Source organism: Branchiostoma lanceolatum, chromosome 1 (assembly GCF_035083965.1).
Source record: "Branchiostoma lanceolatum isolate klBraLanc5 chromosome 1, klBraLanc5.hap2, whole genome shotgun sequence".
NCBI lineage: Eukaryota > Metazoa > Chordata > Leptocardii > Amphioxiformes > Branchiostomatidae > Branchiostoma > Branchiostoma lanceolatum.
In genome coordinates this window covers 26,462,753-26,474,917 of record NC_089722.1, presented here as the reverse complement: position 1 = coordinate 26,474,917, position 12,165 = coordinate 26,462,753, and the positions used below count along the sequence as shown (strand labels likewise).

Genomic DNA, 12,165 nt, shown 5'->3' with positions numbered 1-12,165 from the left:
ATGGCTACCTTTGTAAAACAACGATCATAAACAAAGAAAGCTACCCAAAAAGGTACTTACCCCACGTTGTCTAAACACAGCTCATCTTAAGGTGAAGACAATCAGGTAAGTACTACTTAAGGCTATCCGCAGACAACAAGTCTTGTCTACATAGGCCACTTATATATATTTGCCATGGGTCAATGCACTATGGCCAAAGGATGAATTATAATGTTCATTTCTCAAATTGTGCCCGATTTCCAATATCCAAAATTCCTAACGTACGATTTGCCGCACATGTATTGTTCATAAAATATTTTTGTTAATACGTGCTCACCGAAAACACCCCTTGACTTGCCCAGCCCACATTCTGTATGTAAAATAGAATAGGAACAAATGACAAAATAGACATATCATTGAGAAGTCCTTGGTTTTGATATGATAGTTATTTGATGTTCTACCAAAGAGTGAACAAAGCATTCTATTACTCTGCTACTATTGCCCAGAGTCTTTATTTCCTGCTTGTCAGCTTGCGGACGATTGGGAGGTTTTGTGGTCTGACAGTGTCCAAATGTGGGGACGTGTTAGGCCGATGAACAATAAATCAAGGGGCCTAAATTCCAAGGGTGCCAAGTCGGGACGATATATACCCGCCCTGTAAGAGCCTCATCTGCAGTACCGCTCCCGGCCGCCTCCAGAAAAGTGGTTAAAACGACCGTCAATTGCTAAATTTCAGTCCAATAGGAATGGGGAAATCGCGAAAGGCTCGTAAAGGGGTTTAGACTTTCTATATTCTACCCTGTATAATATTTGGGATATTGCAGGAACAGAACAATGTGATATTAGATTATGGTAAATACGTACATGTAGTGTGTTTTGTTCGCTTTTCACTTTTTAGATGGTTGTAAGAAAATGCTGTAAGGTGTGTGCATCACGGTGCAATATTACCCTGGACGCCAGAGGGGGTCGCTTGATGGGCTGAATTTTCGGCGGGGTCAAAATATCAGAGGTCTTATTCTTTGGTAAATCCATTCTATAACTATATTGAAAAAAAAGGAAGAACAATCTAGAGTACCTTTTACAAAGAACTACTAGACCTGATTCTTTGTAGTTTGGACAATAGTCATACTGTATATAGAGAGAAGCTGTGGTGGCCGACGTGTGTCCGTTTCAAACGACGCAACTTCAGTCGTATCGGATGGGTAACCTTTTATTATAGTACACAATACATGTAGCATTGGTCTTCTAAATGAGTAGTGTTGCAAGTTTCTTTAGATTTCTGTCTGCATAAACACCGCCCACATGGAAAGACTGTCACATCGTTCAACAGCTGAGAGAGCCAATGAGAGGCGAATTTCGGGATCGCGGCGAAGCTTTGGCACTCTGTGACCTGCCAGATTTATTAAAAGATCCCCCTTTCGTCACCATCGTCTGATTGACACCAACAACGACCGTCCTTGACTTCTGCCTCCTAGCGGAATACCTCAAGACTGCAGCGTCTCAAATTACGTGGCGTGAGGAACGGACGTTTGCGCTCAGCTGACGACGCCCGTCTAAAAGTAGGACACCCGCATGCTCCCGAACAGCTGATTCTCATGCCCTCTTTTTGGCTCCGAAATTTGATAGCAAACCAATTTGCATTTCCAAGTAAACCTGTCAACAGAGAAGAACCCTCTAAATTTTACGTTTAATTCTATCGAACTTGCATCTTCAAACATAAAAAGTAGTCTATAGCATAATGAACCAGTCGCTACCATAGCTCTCAAAATAAAGCTTTCGAATGTTAAAATCAACACAACATGTCATACGTGTCTGATTCTTGTCAGTAATAGTTTTGCTCTTACGTGAATTTGAACGTGGAAAAAACAAATTTGAGAAAAATTGAAAAAAAATATTTTTGGCGAACTATTACTACAGGTCGGAGGGAGACCTCACAACTTCTCGTATCCAATGACGTTGACCGAAAAGCAAATATTTTGATATGGATCAATTTACTACCGGCATTATGCAACGTTTCTTTATCATCATATTCGATTAAACCCTTTAGACGTAGAATACAAATAATATAATACAACCTTTTTCTTTCAGACATTATCACATCCTGCTTTATTCCTGGCACTATATGCAAGTCAGCCCTTATTCAAGCTAAGCTAAGCTAAGCTAAGCAAAGCCCTTTAAATCCTCGTCAGACCCAGTCTGTATGTCAAAGGTCATGCAGCGACTCGGTCGGTTGAAGACAGGTTAGTCTATGCAAATTACACACATCCGTCCTTAGGGGTTGCGACTCGCTCTGGACGACTACACCTCTGTGCAGGGACTGTCTGGAAATATTATTATCTCCCAGGTGAGCCATGATATTACTGTGGTATTCATGTGTGTAGTTATTGTTCAAATCGTGGGAGTAGTGCGGCTATGTTTGGAACTGCATAACATTTGTAATACCGGCATATGTTTCCGTATGTATGTGGACAGAAGCTATATCCTTACCTAGGGCAAAACTTGTCTGCTGTCTGCTTCACAAGTATAAACAGGCGACGTTCTTGATCACTTATGGGGTCATGGACTTGGTTTTTGCTGAGTACACTTGTTAGAAGCTTTTATTGGTAAGAAATGGGACGGCATTGCGTCATATGGTAGCATGTTTCATACTGCCGGTTGCGAAGCAGCCATGTGTATATAACAGATTAGAAATAGCTCAGGCCGGTCCGACGGTATGATCACAGGGCGGGCCCAGGGGTCTCGCTGAAGTCTTTTGGATTTGTGCAAACATAAACAGCCTCAAGCCCTGTCTGGTGCCCGCACAAGGGACTATACTATAACTAGTATAAGACGAAGATTTTAAAGTCCCGGGGTGACTTTAGGCGTTGTTGCGTACTTTTGAACTTGTAGCTGGCTGTCGTCAAAAACAAACAGTTGTACGATAACCTAGCTTGTCTTCGCTTCATAAACATATCCGAGTTTTGGTATAAAACCTGGTTCTACCAGATCTTTCTTTAGTCACTGACGAAAGATAGCGGATGCTGTCTGAAACGTCTGACTGTTTCAAAATTGTATCCAGTTGCTTGATTAACTATTTATGGCGTATCTGGATGTCAAACCTTCATCAACGTAGGTAACCTATCGTACGATAACGATAAATATATTGGACCCTCTCTCCGTAGCCGATGCGCGACTCCCTTAGCATACTATTTCTACTATTTTTTCAGTCATCCGCGGAGCCTGGTAGGGGCTACGATAATCGACGTATACGTAAGCTTCTATTTTTCCTAACTACAGAAGACGAACTAAACAACTATGCTTGCCTCAGAATAAGTATCAGTTGCTGGTTATACGGCTTTAAAAAATGTTACATGTCATTTTATAGTTAGATCTATCATTTCCTAGGAATGGTAGCGCGAACTGCTAATTGAACTACTTCTCAGGTGTTGGTTAGAGTGCACAGTAAATATTTACATGGGATTTTGTGTTGACTATTGATATTTGTTTATTGCATCCTCGTGAAAAAGGGATTAACGCTGTCTACGTATTTCATTTGGTGCCTATTTTCAACAGCAAAAATCTGATATTGAAAACATGTACAGGCCAAATCCATTCACACATACAAAAATGTTTTACACCACCGCCAACAGAATGTATGATTTCAAATATCGCACGAATCATCTTGGAATGTTTATAAACAATAGTAATATAATTATCGGGTTATACAATCAGATTATTCAGATATCAACGATAATCTCTGTAAAAGTCAAAAGACTGTGTGGCATTTGATCGCTGACATTGCGGCTTAGATTCTATGTGTTTTGACAGAGTCTCGGTTCTTTGTATTTTGAATAGGTGACCTACAGGGCATGTTTAAGATGGGGCCGGGAAGGTTTGACCTCTCACAAAGGCCGAGGTTGCGCAGCTGTTCGTTTAATCTTTCCACTTCAGAGATGAGCGTTATTGCGTAATCACTCCTTCTGAACTGAGGAGTTTTACAGAAATGGGCGACAAAAGGGCAGAAACATCACAGGCATGTTTGACTAAATTTTGGGTCATTTTTCGGCTTTACTGTGATATCCCTTTCAAAAACTTTGAAAGATCGTCTGATGTTCATGGCAGCTGCTGAGTCACCATTATTTAACATCTACAAATATTTGATGTCCTTGGTAAACACGTGCGCTTCCTTCGCCGGCACATCTTATGCCTAGTTCAAAGTTGTTCCCATATGTTGAACAGATCAAGGACATTGTAGAAACGCTCTTGAGTAGATTAACCTGTTGTAACGATCTGTTTTGACGTCACTAAGCGGTGCATGTATAATCAATCGGATAAGGAAAGCATTCGTATTTCTTAGATGGTTACATCAAAATCATCATTTAATATCTAGATAAAACATGTCATCGAAATCTGACGCACTACAGAGAGTAACCAAGTTATAATCTTATATATACATGTGTATATTTCCGAAAGAAGAAGATACGTTTAAATTCCTTAAGATTCATATCACTCCGGCAACTTTTATTGATTGAGGAAGGACAAAATAAAAAGCTCGTGCTCAAACGAATAATTTCAACGTTATGTTCATGTAAAATATTTGATATGAATTGGAAAATTTCTAAGAAACAAGATGATATCATCGTTTGCCAGATATTCTGTGGTGTCCTAAAGGTCACTAGTTGGCGTAAGTGATAGATGGGATGAGACATCATTGTCTGTATGTCCTCACAGACAATGATGGATGATTTGCATTGTCTAACTACCAACGATATCACGACACCGTAATTAGTCTCTATTCATTGTGACAACCATAAGAGGAAAGACAAGTCGTTCCAGGTATGGCTTGAATGCACAAATTGTCCATATATAACGACCTCGTTTAACGCACAATTAATCAATGCCGAGAACGTCAGTCAAACGTCTAGAGGAGAGAATGAAAACCTGAACATCTGTTTAACTAATTTACTGTGTAAATCAGACACATTATCGTATACTTTTTGGCAAAGTACAACAGGACAAAGAGGTCATGTAGTCTATATATGACCTCCTTGAACAGAAGGACCTTCGTTCTACGGCTTGAAACCTGTTCTCAACCTTACTGATATCATTGCCGACATGAACCGGTAATTTAAAAGTATATTGGGAATTCATTTTCATAAAGGTCGTGCATGCGAGATCCCAACACATTCTATTTGCTTATCATCTCTACAAGATAATGAATATGGATATATTTTGTTTGTAACAGTTACTGAAAAGGAAACAAGATGGCGGCCGATGAGAAGTCCGCCATGACACCTGATGATGACGCAAAGGTCAAACAGAAATTGACCTTGCGGGAGAAGCTGTGTTACGGAGTGGGCATGCTCACAGGTCCGATGATGATTGACGTGTTGGGGATCTACTGTAACGTCTTCTTGGTGGAAGTTGCTCAGGTAAGAGTTTTGTACAAGCAAGATGGATAGTACTGATGTATGATAGCTAACGTTAAGATTTAGGGTCCTTGGGCCTATTCCATAAGCCAACATCCAGTTACTAGCCAATCACGTTGCATATTGACCGTTAACGGTGACGTGATTGGCTGGAAACCTTTCCTCCAACAACAGGAGGGGAAGTATCTGATTGGTTGACGACTGGCTATCACTAATTCTACGCAGTGAAAAGCTGGCTGTTACACCACACAAATAAGAAATAACCTAGTCTTTTTTTCCCCTCTAGATTCCACCACTCTTTGTATCGGCTATTGTATTCACCAGCAGGTTTTGGGACGTTATCGCCAACCTTATTGTAGCGAAACTCATCGACAAGACCAACACAAGATGGGGGCGAATGATGCCATGGTAAGATTTTATTCCTCGATCTTAATATTGGCCTTTGAATTAGTGTAACTTTATCGGAAAAAAATCGCAACTTTTGCCGATAACAGTCATTAGAACATACCATCTTACAATAGATGGAATATGATTTATCTAATTTATGATATCTTGAAATAAGGTTTAACTCATTATTAGTTCCGTTCTGTAACTACCAGTTATGTATATGAAAATTTGAACACCTTTTAAGCACAAACATGTAGTTTATTGACATGTGGGTGGTTCCTACTCTCATTGGTCGTTGCTCGAAATAACACATACCATATTTGGTCACGCCTTACACAGGGTCCTGGGAGCGGGAATCATTCTCGTTCCCGTGTACTTCCTGTTGTGGTATGTGCCGGATTTTGGGACGAACGGCAAAGTGACGTATTACTTCGTCCTGTACCTGGCCATGGTGCTACTACAAACGGTAAGTCACAAGAGACGTCATTAGCATACTCTCCAAGCAGATGTTGGAAAAAAGTAGTGACGATTTTCTAGCTCCCTGTTTTTGTTTCAAACGGCATTTCTAAGGTTTTTCGAGCGCAGAGAAACGTCGCGATTTTGCCTTCCTACATTTTCTTGGCGATAACATTTAGTGAAGAAAATACCTACAATGATTCATATAAATGTATTTGCTTGTTTTGGATGTTATAATGATAGTATTTCTAGAACCATTAGTATCATTTTCCAATTTTGTCAGTGTAAGTGCTGAAGTGCAGGAAATGACATCCAGTAATTCCAATACTCGTTTATCTTGCAATTATGTTTCTAGGACTTGTCATCGACTTTTATCCGTTGTATGCATAATATGTTTGACCCTTGCAACCCCCATTCAGCCTGACCTCAATGAAAAGCGATCAACAGGTCAAATTGAGTTCTCATGTATGAATAAAGACACAGGTATATATATAGATTTATTGAAATAACCAAAAGTGCTAGTACGAGACAGATTAAGATCGAACTTGTGGAAATACTTGTCAATATTTATAATACCTCCTATCATTAATTTTTCTCTGTTCGGTAATGGCCATTGCATTTTTCATTCATGGAAGTATTTTGTATATATTTTGTCTGTAGTCACACAACGTTCCATACCGGACTCTGGCCATGTACATGAGCGAAGACCCGAAGGAAAGAGATGCAGCCACGCTTTTCAGTAAGTCTTTCTCTCATTCTCTCTCTCTCTCTTTCTTTTCTTCATCCCCATTACTTCCTTCTCTCCTTCCACGTGTAACACTCATACCTTCTGTTCATCAGCATGGCATATTTTATACAGCGCCAGCAGTAAGACTAGAAATACTCTAGTTCTATTGATACATATATATATCACATACATTAAATGTGACAAATCATATCCGACAAAACGTTAGATAGTTAGTATTGAATGAAGACCTTCATAACCTGGGTGACGGGCTAAGTACCTCCGATCGTCTTGGACTAGATCTTGTAGCTACAGATATACATCTAAAATGACATATCTAAACATTTGTGATGAAATAATATAAGTGAAGGTACAGATTTGGCTTCTTCTCGCTTTTTGTGCATTTAAATATGATTGAATAGAGAGAATTTTTATTGAAGGTTTCTCAAAACCAAAAAGAAAGTGAACGAAGTGGGAAACGTAGCTTGTTGTACGTGTCTTTGAAACAAACATCTCTTTTCACTGTATAAGCTACACTCTAAATTGACTCAAATTGAGATGGCATTTCTGTATTTTACAGGATCACTGTTTGAGATGGTTGCTATAGTAGCGGGCGTAGCCATTCATGGCCAGATAGTAGCAGCGTTCGACCCCAGGCTGGAGCAGTGTAAAAACATCACTAACGGCAACAATACTATCACCGTACACTCGCTCGAGAAGGCGGTAAGTTAAATGTTATACGTAGTGAGTTAATGACAAGTTAATATTAAACGATACTTCGTAAATGACACATTAGAAAAGGAAAAATACGTTTCGGGTAATACACTAATAGTTGACTTTAACTATTCTTACAAGAATGTTAGGTCGATTTTCGTTCAATGGTTTGGGTAATGCAAGTGTTCATGGTATCACTTTTAGTACAGTGCACGAAGGGACGACATTGGAAATCCTTTGTTGAGACCTTTACCGCAGCCCACTGGCACGCTGGGATCGGAGTTGCGGTGGGAACTATTGGTCGCGTTGGGGTCAAACAAAATCTTCACCATGACAACATAGACCGAACCACACACATGTACAGTGCGCATACATGGCCCATACATGAACGAGTTGTCATGGAATGTCGTTTGCTCCCTTGCTACCCATAGTGCCCCGCGTTTGGCAGTGGGGCCCGCGAAAACGTCTATACTATAGTCTGCCTGTCTTGGAGCAGATTGGAGTGTCTATATGAATTATCTCAGTAGAGATGCTTCTCCTGTTGAGACCACTTTTGTTGTTTCTGCTGTAGGAGACGGGCTATTTGGTGGCGGCAGGCTCACTCTGCGGTGTTGCAGTACTTGCCACGGCCGCTGTGGTGTTTGGCGTCAGGGAGAGAAAGGGTATGTACAACTGTCCAACGACTTGCAAAACCGTCAATCAGTAGTAACTTTGTTTAAATAATTGCAATGAAAATAGCTGAATATTTCCTACAAAAGATTAAAAAACTATCAACTCATAAAGTTCTGAAAATTGATAACCATATCTATATACTAGTATATATATTGGTGTGATATTCTATTCTAAGAAACTACCAAAGTTTACAATGGAAGAGAATAAAATAAATAATTGCACATTTGTATCATGCGAGAGAAAAAAAATCTTGTGAATACCTTCATTAGGTTCAATGTTAGAAATGGTTCTTAATACTTAATCTGATAGACCTAGCCAACGTTATTCTGGCAATATTTCTTAGGGTTTGAATGAACTCTACCACTATCTAGAATCAAATCTACCTACAACGTTTACAATACTATAACATGTGTATATGATTGTTTAGACATAGTTCAAGAGCACACGGACGCCCCTAGCGAGCCGTTCCTGAAGAGCATGAAGGAAGCGATAACATTCCGGCCTAACGTGGACTGCCTGGTGGTGTCCTTCTGCTTTGAAATGGCCATGCTGGTGAGTACTGTATACAATACTGTGCTATATATATGAGCAAAACACTGAGAAATACTGTACAGTTGTGTAAGTTTGTGAGACTTAACTTCGCTGTAGGAGTGGGAAGAAGCTGTTGGTAGTGTTTTGAGTTCACGGTTGAGTAGTAACCGTAATAATGCAATTGAAGACAGAGTACATGTTGTCACTGTGATGAAGTCACCGCAAAAAAACACGAATATAAAACCACCGCGAATATTTGAGTGGTCCTATAACGCTTCGCTCACTCGGTGGTTTATTCGATGGTTATAAGTCACCGGCCTGACATTATTTCACCGTTAAACACTCTGGCAGAAGCGGGTTATCAACGTTTAACTACCAGTACCTGACTGTAGCCATTCACGATATTATTCCTACATTTCGACTTTAATTATTGATGTATTATTTCATCTTTGATATTTGACCTTGACGAAAGTTTTTTCACATATTTTTCAGACTCTAGAAGGGACCTCGGCCTTATTCGTGCAATATTCGCTGGATTTGGTGGACCATGTGCAGAACGTGCTACTAGTCTTTGTGGTAAGAAAGGTCCATCTAAAAATGAAGTATTCCGAAGTCTTTGCTCAATATCAAGACATGGGATTAGAAAAAAACCTAGCCTGATTGAATCGCACTATAGTGGCCGGCCCAACATAGGGCCCCTGCGTAGAGGGGCCATTAAAGCACCGGGCAGCGGAGTTTGCGTTACATAGACTTCGAAAAACCTGTCAAAGTGGCAAAAATGAACATAATAGCTACATTTACTGTACATATACTATGACTTATCTGCTTATCTTGTCAACATCTTATTCTTGTTTTTTTCTTCAGATTTCCGTCGTTTTCTTCATGCCTGTTATAGACATATTGGTGGAGAAATTCGGAAAGAGAAAAACATTTATGGGTTCTTCTTTGGTAAGTCTGACTTTATCTATTTATCTATTGGTTCGACATGAACACGTTGATATATGCTTATGAACAACCAGGTTTGCCCAATAGTTTCGTGTAATGTTTTTCCATTTCGTCGCATCATTTTTTGAACGCCTCATACTGTGATGACAGTAAGTATTAATATACATGTGATCTACATCTTTTCAGGCATCTATCCCACTGTACATCGCGTGTCAGTTCCTCCCTGCCCGGAGTGTAGCAGCGACCTACCCCGTGGTGATACTGTTGGGCTTCATCGGCGCCTCCCCTGTTTTCATCCCGTGGTACGTCTTCTCTCTGCAAGTTCATTGTGATTGGTGGCAGCTCGCAAACTTCCCATTTATGTAAATGAGGTCTTATATGTGCAAATATATGCAAAGCTGTGTCCTTGGCTTGTCTGCCTGTGTGCCCGTCTGTGTGTGTGTGTGTGTGTGTGTGTTTCTATGGTTCCCAAATATACATAATGCAGTGTTGCCATACACCCCAAGTACTGTTGGTATATTTCTGCGGGTCCGGAAGAGTAGTATGAATAAAGGGTTGAAGTCTGCCATCTCCTCTTGTCTAACTGATTTCTCCGTCCCAGGACGATGGTGACTGACGTGGTTGATGACTACCGAGTGAAGACGGGGAAACAGCTGGACACCATCTTCTTCAGTCTGAGCCTGTTCGCCTTCAGATTAGCCGCTGCACTCGCACTGGGACTCACGGCAATCGCCTTAAAGTAAGACTGGGGTCTTCCAGTTTCACGACTGATAAAAGATAAAGGTCCCATAGCCGTGTAGAGGCTCGTGTCTCGGGCATGGTGTTTGAAGGTAGAGCTTGTCAATCTAACTCCCCCAAATACATCTCCGTTCAGGCACCCATCTACACCTGGATGGAGTCAGGAAAGTCATGTTCAGTGCCTTTCCCTGGGGCAAAACGTCTGGTCGAAAATTCTTGGAATCAAACCCATGATATCACTGACGAGACACACGGGAGCCTCCAACTTTACACTGTAAATGGATGGAACACTATCACGGTGTAGTTAGCAATCTTCTGTTGAAACTGCCAGAATGTTGGGAGTTCTGATCCTTATATGAATAAATGCAGATGTTTAGTGCGTTTTTTTGCCACAATGTGCTATGTACAGGTCAAAACCAAACATATTCAAAGCTAATAGTTTGTACACTTGCTGATATTAAACGAATTCAACTTCTCCTCGCTTTTACTTATAGAGACTATAAGCGCGAAAGAATTGTTTAAAACCTTTATTCCAACGTTTCTTTGCAGAATCGGCGGCTACATAACGGGCTACTGTGTTCAGCCGGCCGAAGTGGGCTTCACACTGAGATTGCTCATGTCCGTCGTACCTACTGGCCTCACGCTGATTGGTCTGGTCTTCCTCTGGCGTTATCCAATCACAACAGAGAGGCAACAAAGAAACAAGGCAGCCCTGGAGGAGATGTGAGTGTAGCTGATATACTAGTATTGTACACACACAGCACATAGAGCTAGATACATTGTACAATTTATACATATGGAAATCAACTCAGTCGCCCGTAAGTAAAGATCTGAATAAGAAACTGAGATATTTCAGTCTGAAGAAGAGATGTGCATATACATTTGTGCCAAATTTCAACTAATTTCATATAAAAACGAACCTGTTATGATACTAACCTCCCCTCGTAAATGTACATATTTTTTCTCCATCAAAACAATTTTTGGTATTTCTGCAAAATTGTGCACACATTGACTTATGCATTTTATGTATCAAAGTCATATATCATTATCTTAGCGGTTTCAATATTCTTCTAGGATTAAAGGACTTGTTTTCAATATTTTCTACTACCCATTGTATGCACTTAGCTAACGACAGCATGTGTGTTTTACCTCTCTGCAGGAAAAAAGCCCAAAATAAGGAAGAGTTTAAAAACGGCAACCTTCTTCCAAACGACGAGAAACAGCAGAGACAACGTCTTCTTCAGGTCAACAGCATTATAGACGATATTGACGAGTCTGCGCGAGAGACGGATTATGACGCAGACTTCGCTCTGTCTTCGGACCTCGACCTGTCTCAGATGGAAGACTCGGCGAGAGACACGGACGACTACGAGACAGACTTCGGCTTAGCTTCTGACGCAGATCTTACCCTCCTTAAAGATTGTAAAGAAACAACGTTGTGATGTAAAGGAAACTGGACATGTCAGTTTTTTATAATGTAAAGAGATCATTCCCATTTTTGTAATGCTTAATTTTTATCAGGTGCTACTAATGTTTTGCGTGGGAAGTAAGTAATCGATTTGTGTTACGATTAAAGTTTGGACCCAGAGAATTGGATTCTATGAAAAGTAA

The 12,165-nt window shown here is 40.4% G+C and overlaps 1 protein-coding gene across 4 annotated transcripts; it reads left to right on the top strand.

Moving 5' to 3' along the window:
- The first annotated feature begins 2,189 nt into the window (after positions 1 to 2,189).
- Positions 2,190 to 12,165, top strand: LOC136445344 (sodium-dependent lysophosphatidylcholine symporter 1-like). 4 transcript variants are annotated; one of them, XM_066443314.1, is made up of 15 exons: positions 2,216 to 2,323; positions 3,186 to 3,228; positions 5,204 to 5,390; positions 5,674 to 5,795; positions 6,114 to 6,240; positions 6,891 to 6,969; positions 7,535 to 7,677; positions 8,240 to 8,330; positions 8,768 to 8,892; positions 9,364 to 9,447; positions 9,736 to 9,819; positions 10,003 to 10,118; positions 10,418 to 10,555; positions 11,104 to 11,277; positions 11,714 to 12,165. In XM_066443314.1, the coding sequence occupies exons 3-15, from the start codon at positions 5,223 to 5,225 to the stop codon at positions 11,994 to 11,996; spliced, it is 1,734 nt and encodes a 577-aa protein (XP_066299411.1). In that variant the 5' UTR covers positions 2,216 to 2,323; positions 3,186 to 3,228; positions 5,204 to 5,222; the 3' UTR covers positions 11,997 to 12,165. The 4 variants fall into 4 exon arrangements, with proteins under 4 accessions (XP_066299405.1, XP_066299411.1, XP_066299420.1 ...); XM_066443308.1 differs by lacking the exon at positions 3,186 to 3,228 and having other exon boundaries at positions 2,190 to 2,323; XM_066443323.1 differs by lacking the exons at positions 2,216 to 2,323; positions 3,186 to 3,228 and adding an exon at positions 4,370 to 4,393.

Coding starts and splice junctions, on each gene's coding strand:
- LOC136445344 (XM_066443308.1), top strand. CDS start 5,223: ATGGCGGCCGATGAGAAGTCCGCCATGACACCTGATGATGACGCAAAG. Junction 7,678..8,239: donor TACACTCGCTCGAGAAGGCG/GTAAGTTAAATG, acceptor TTTCTGCTGTAG/GAGACGGGCTATTTGGTGGC. Junction 10,556..11,103: donor CTCACGGCAATCGCCTTAAA/GTAAGACTGGGG, acceptor GTTTCTTTGCAG/AATCGGCGGCTACATAACGG.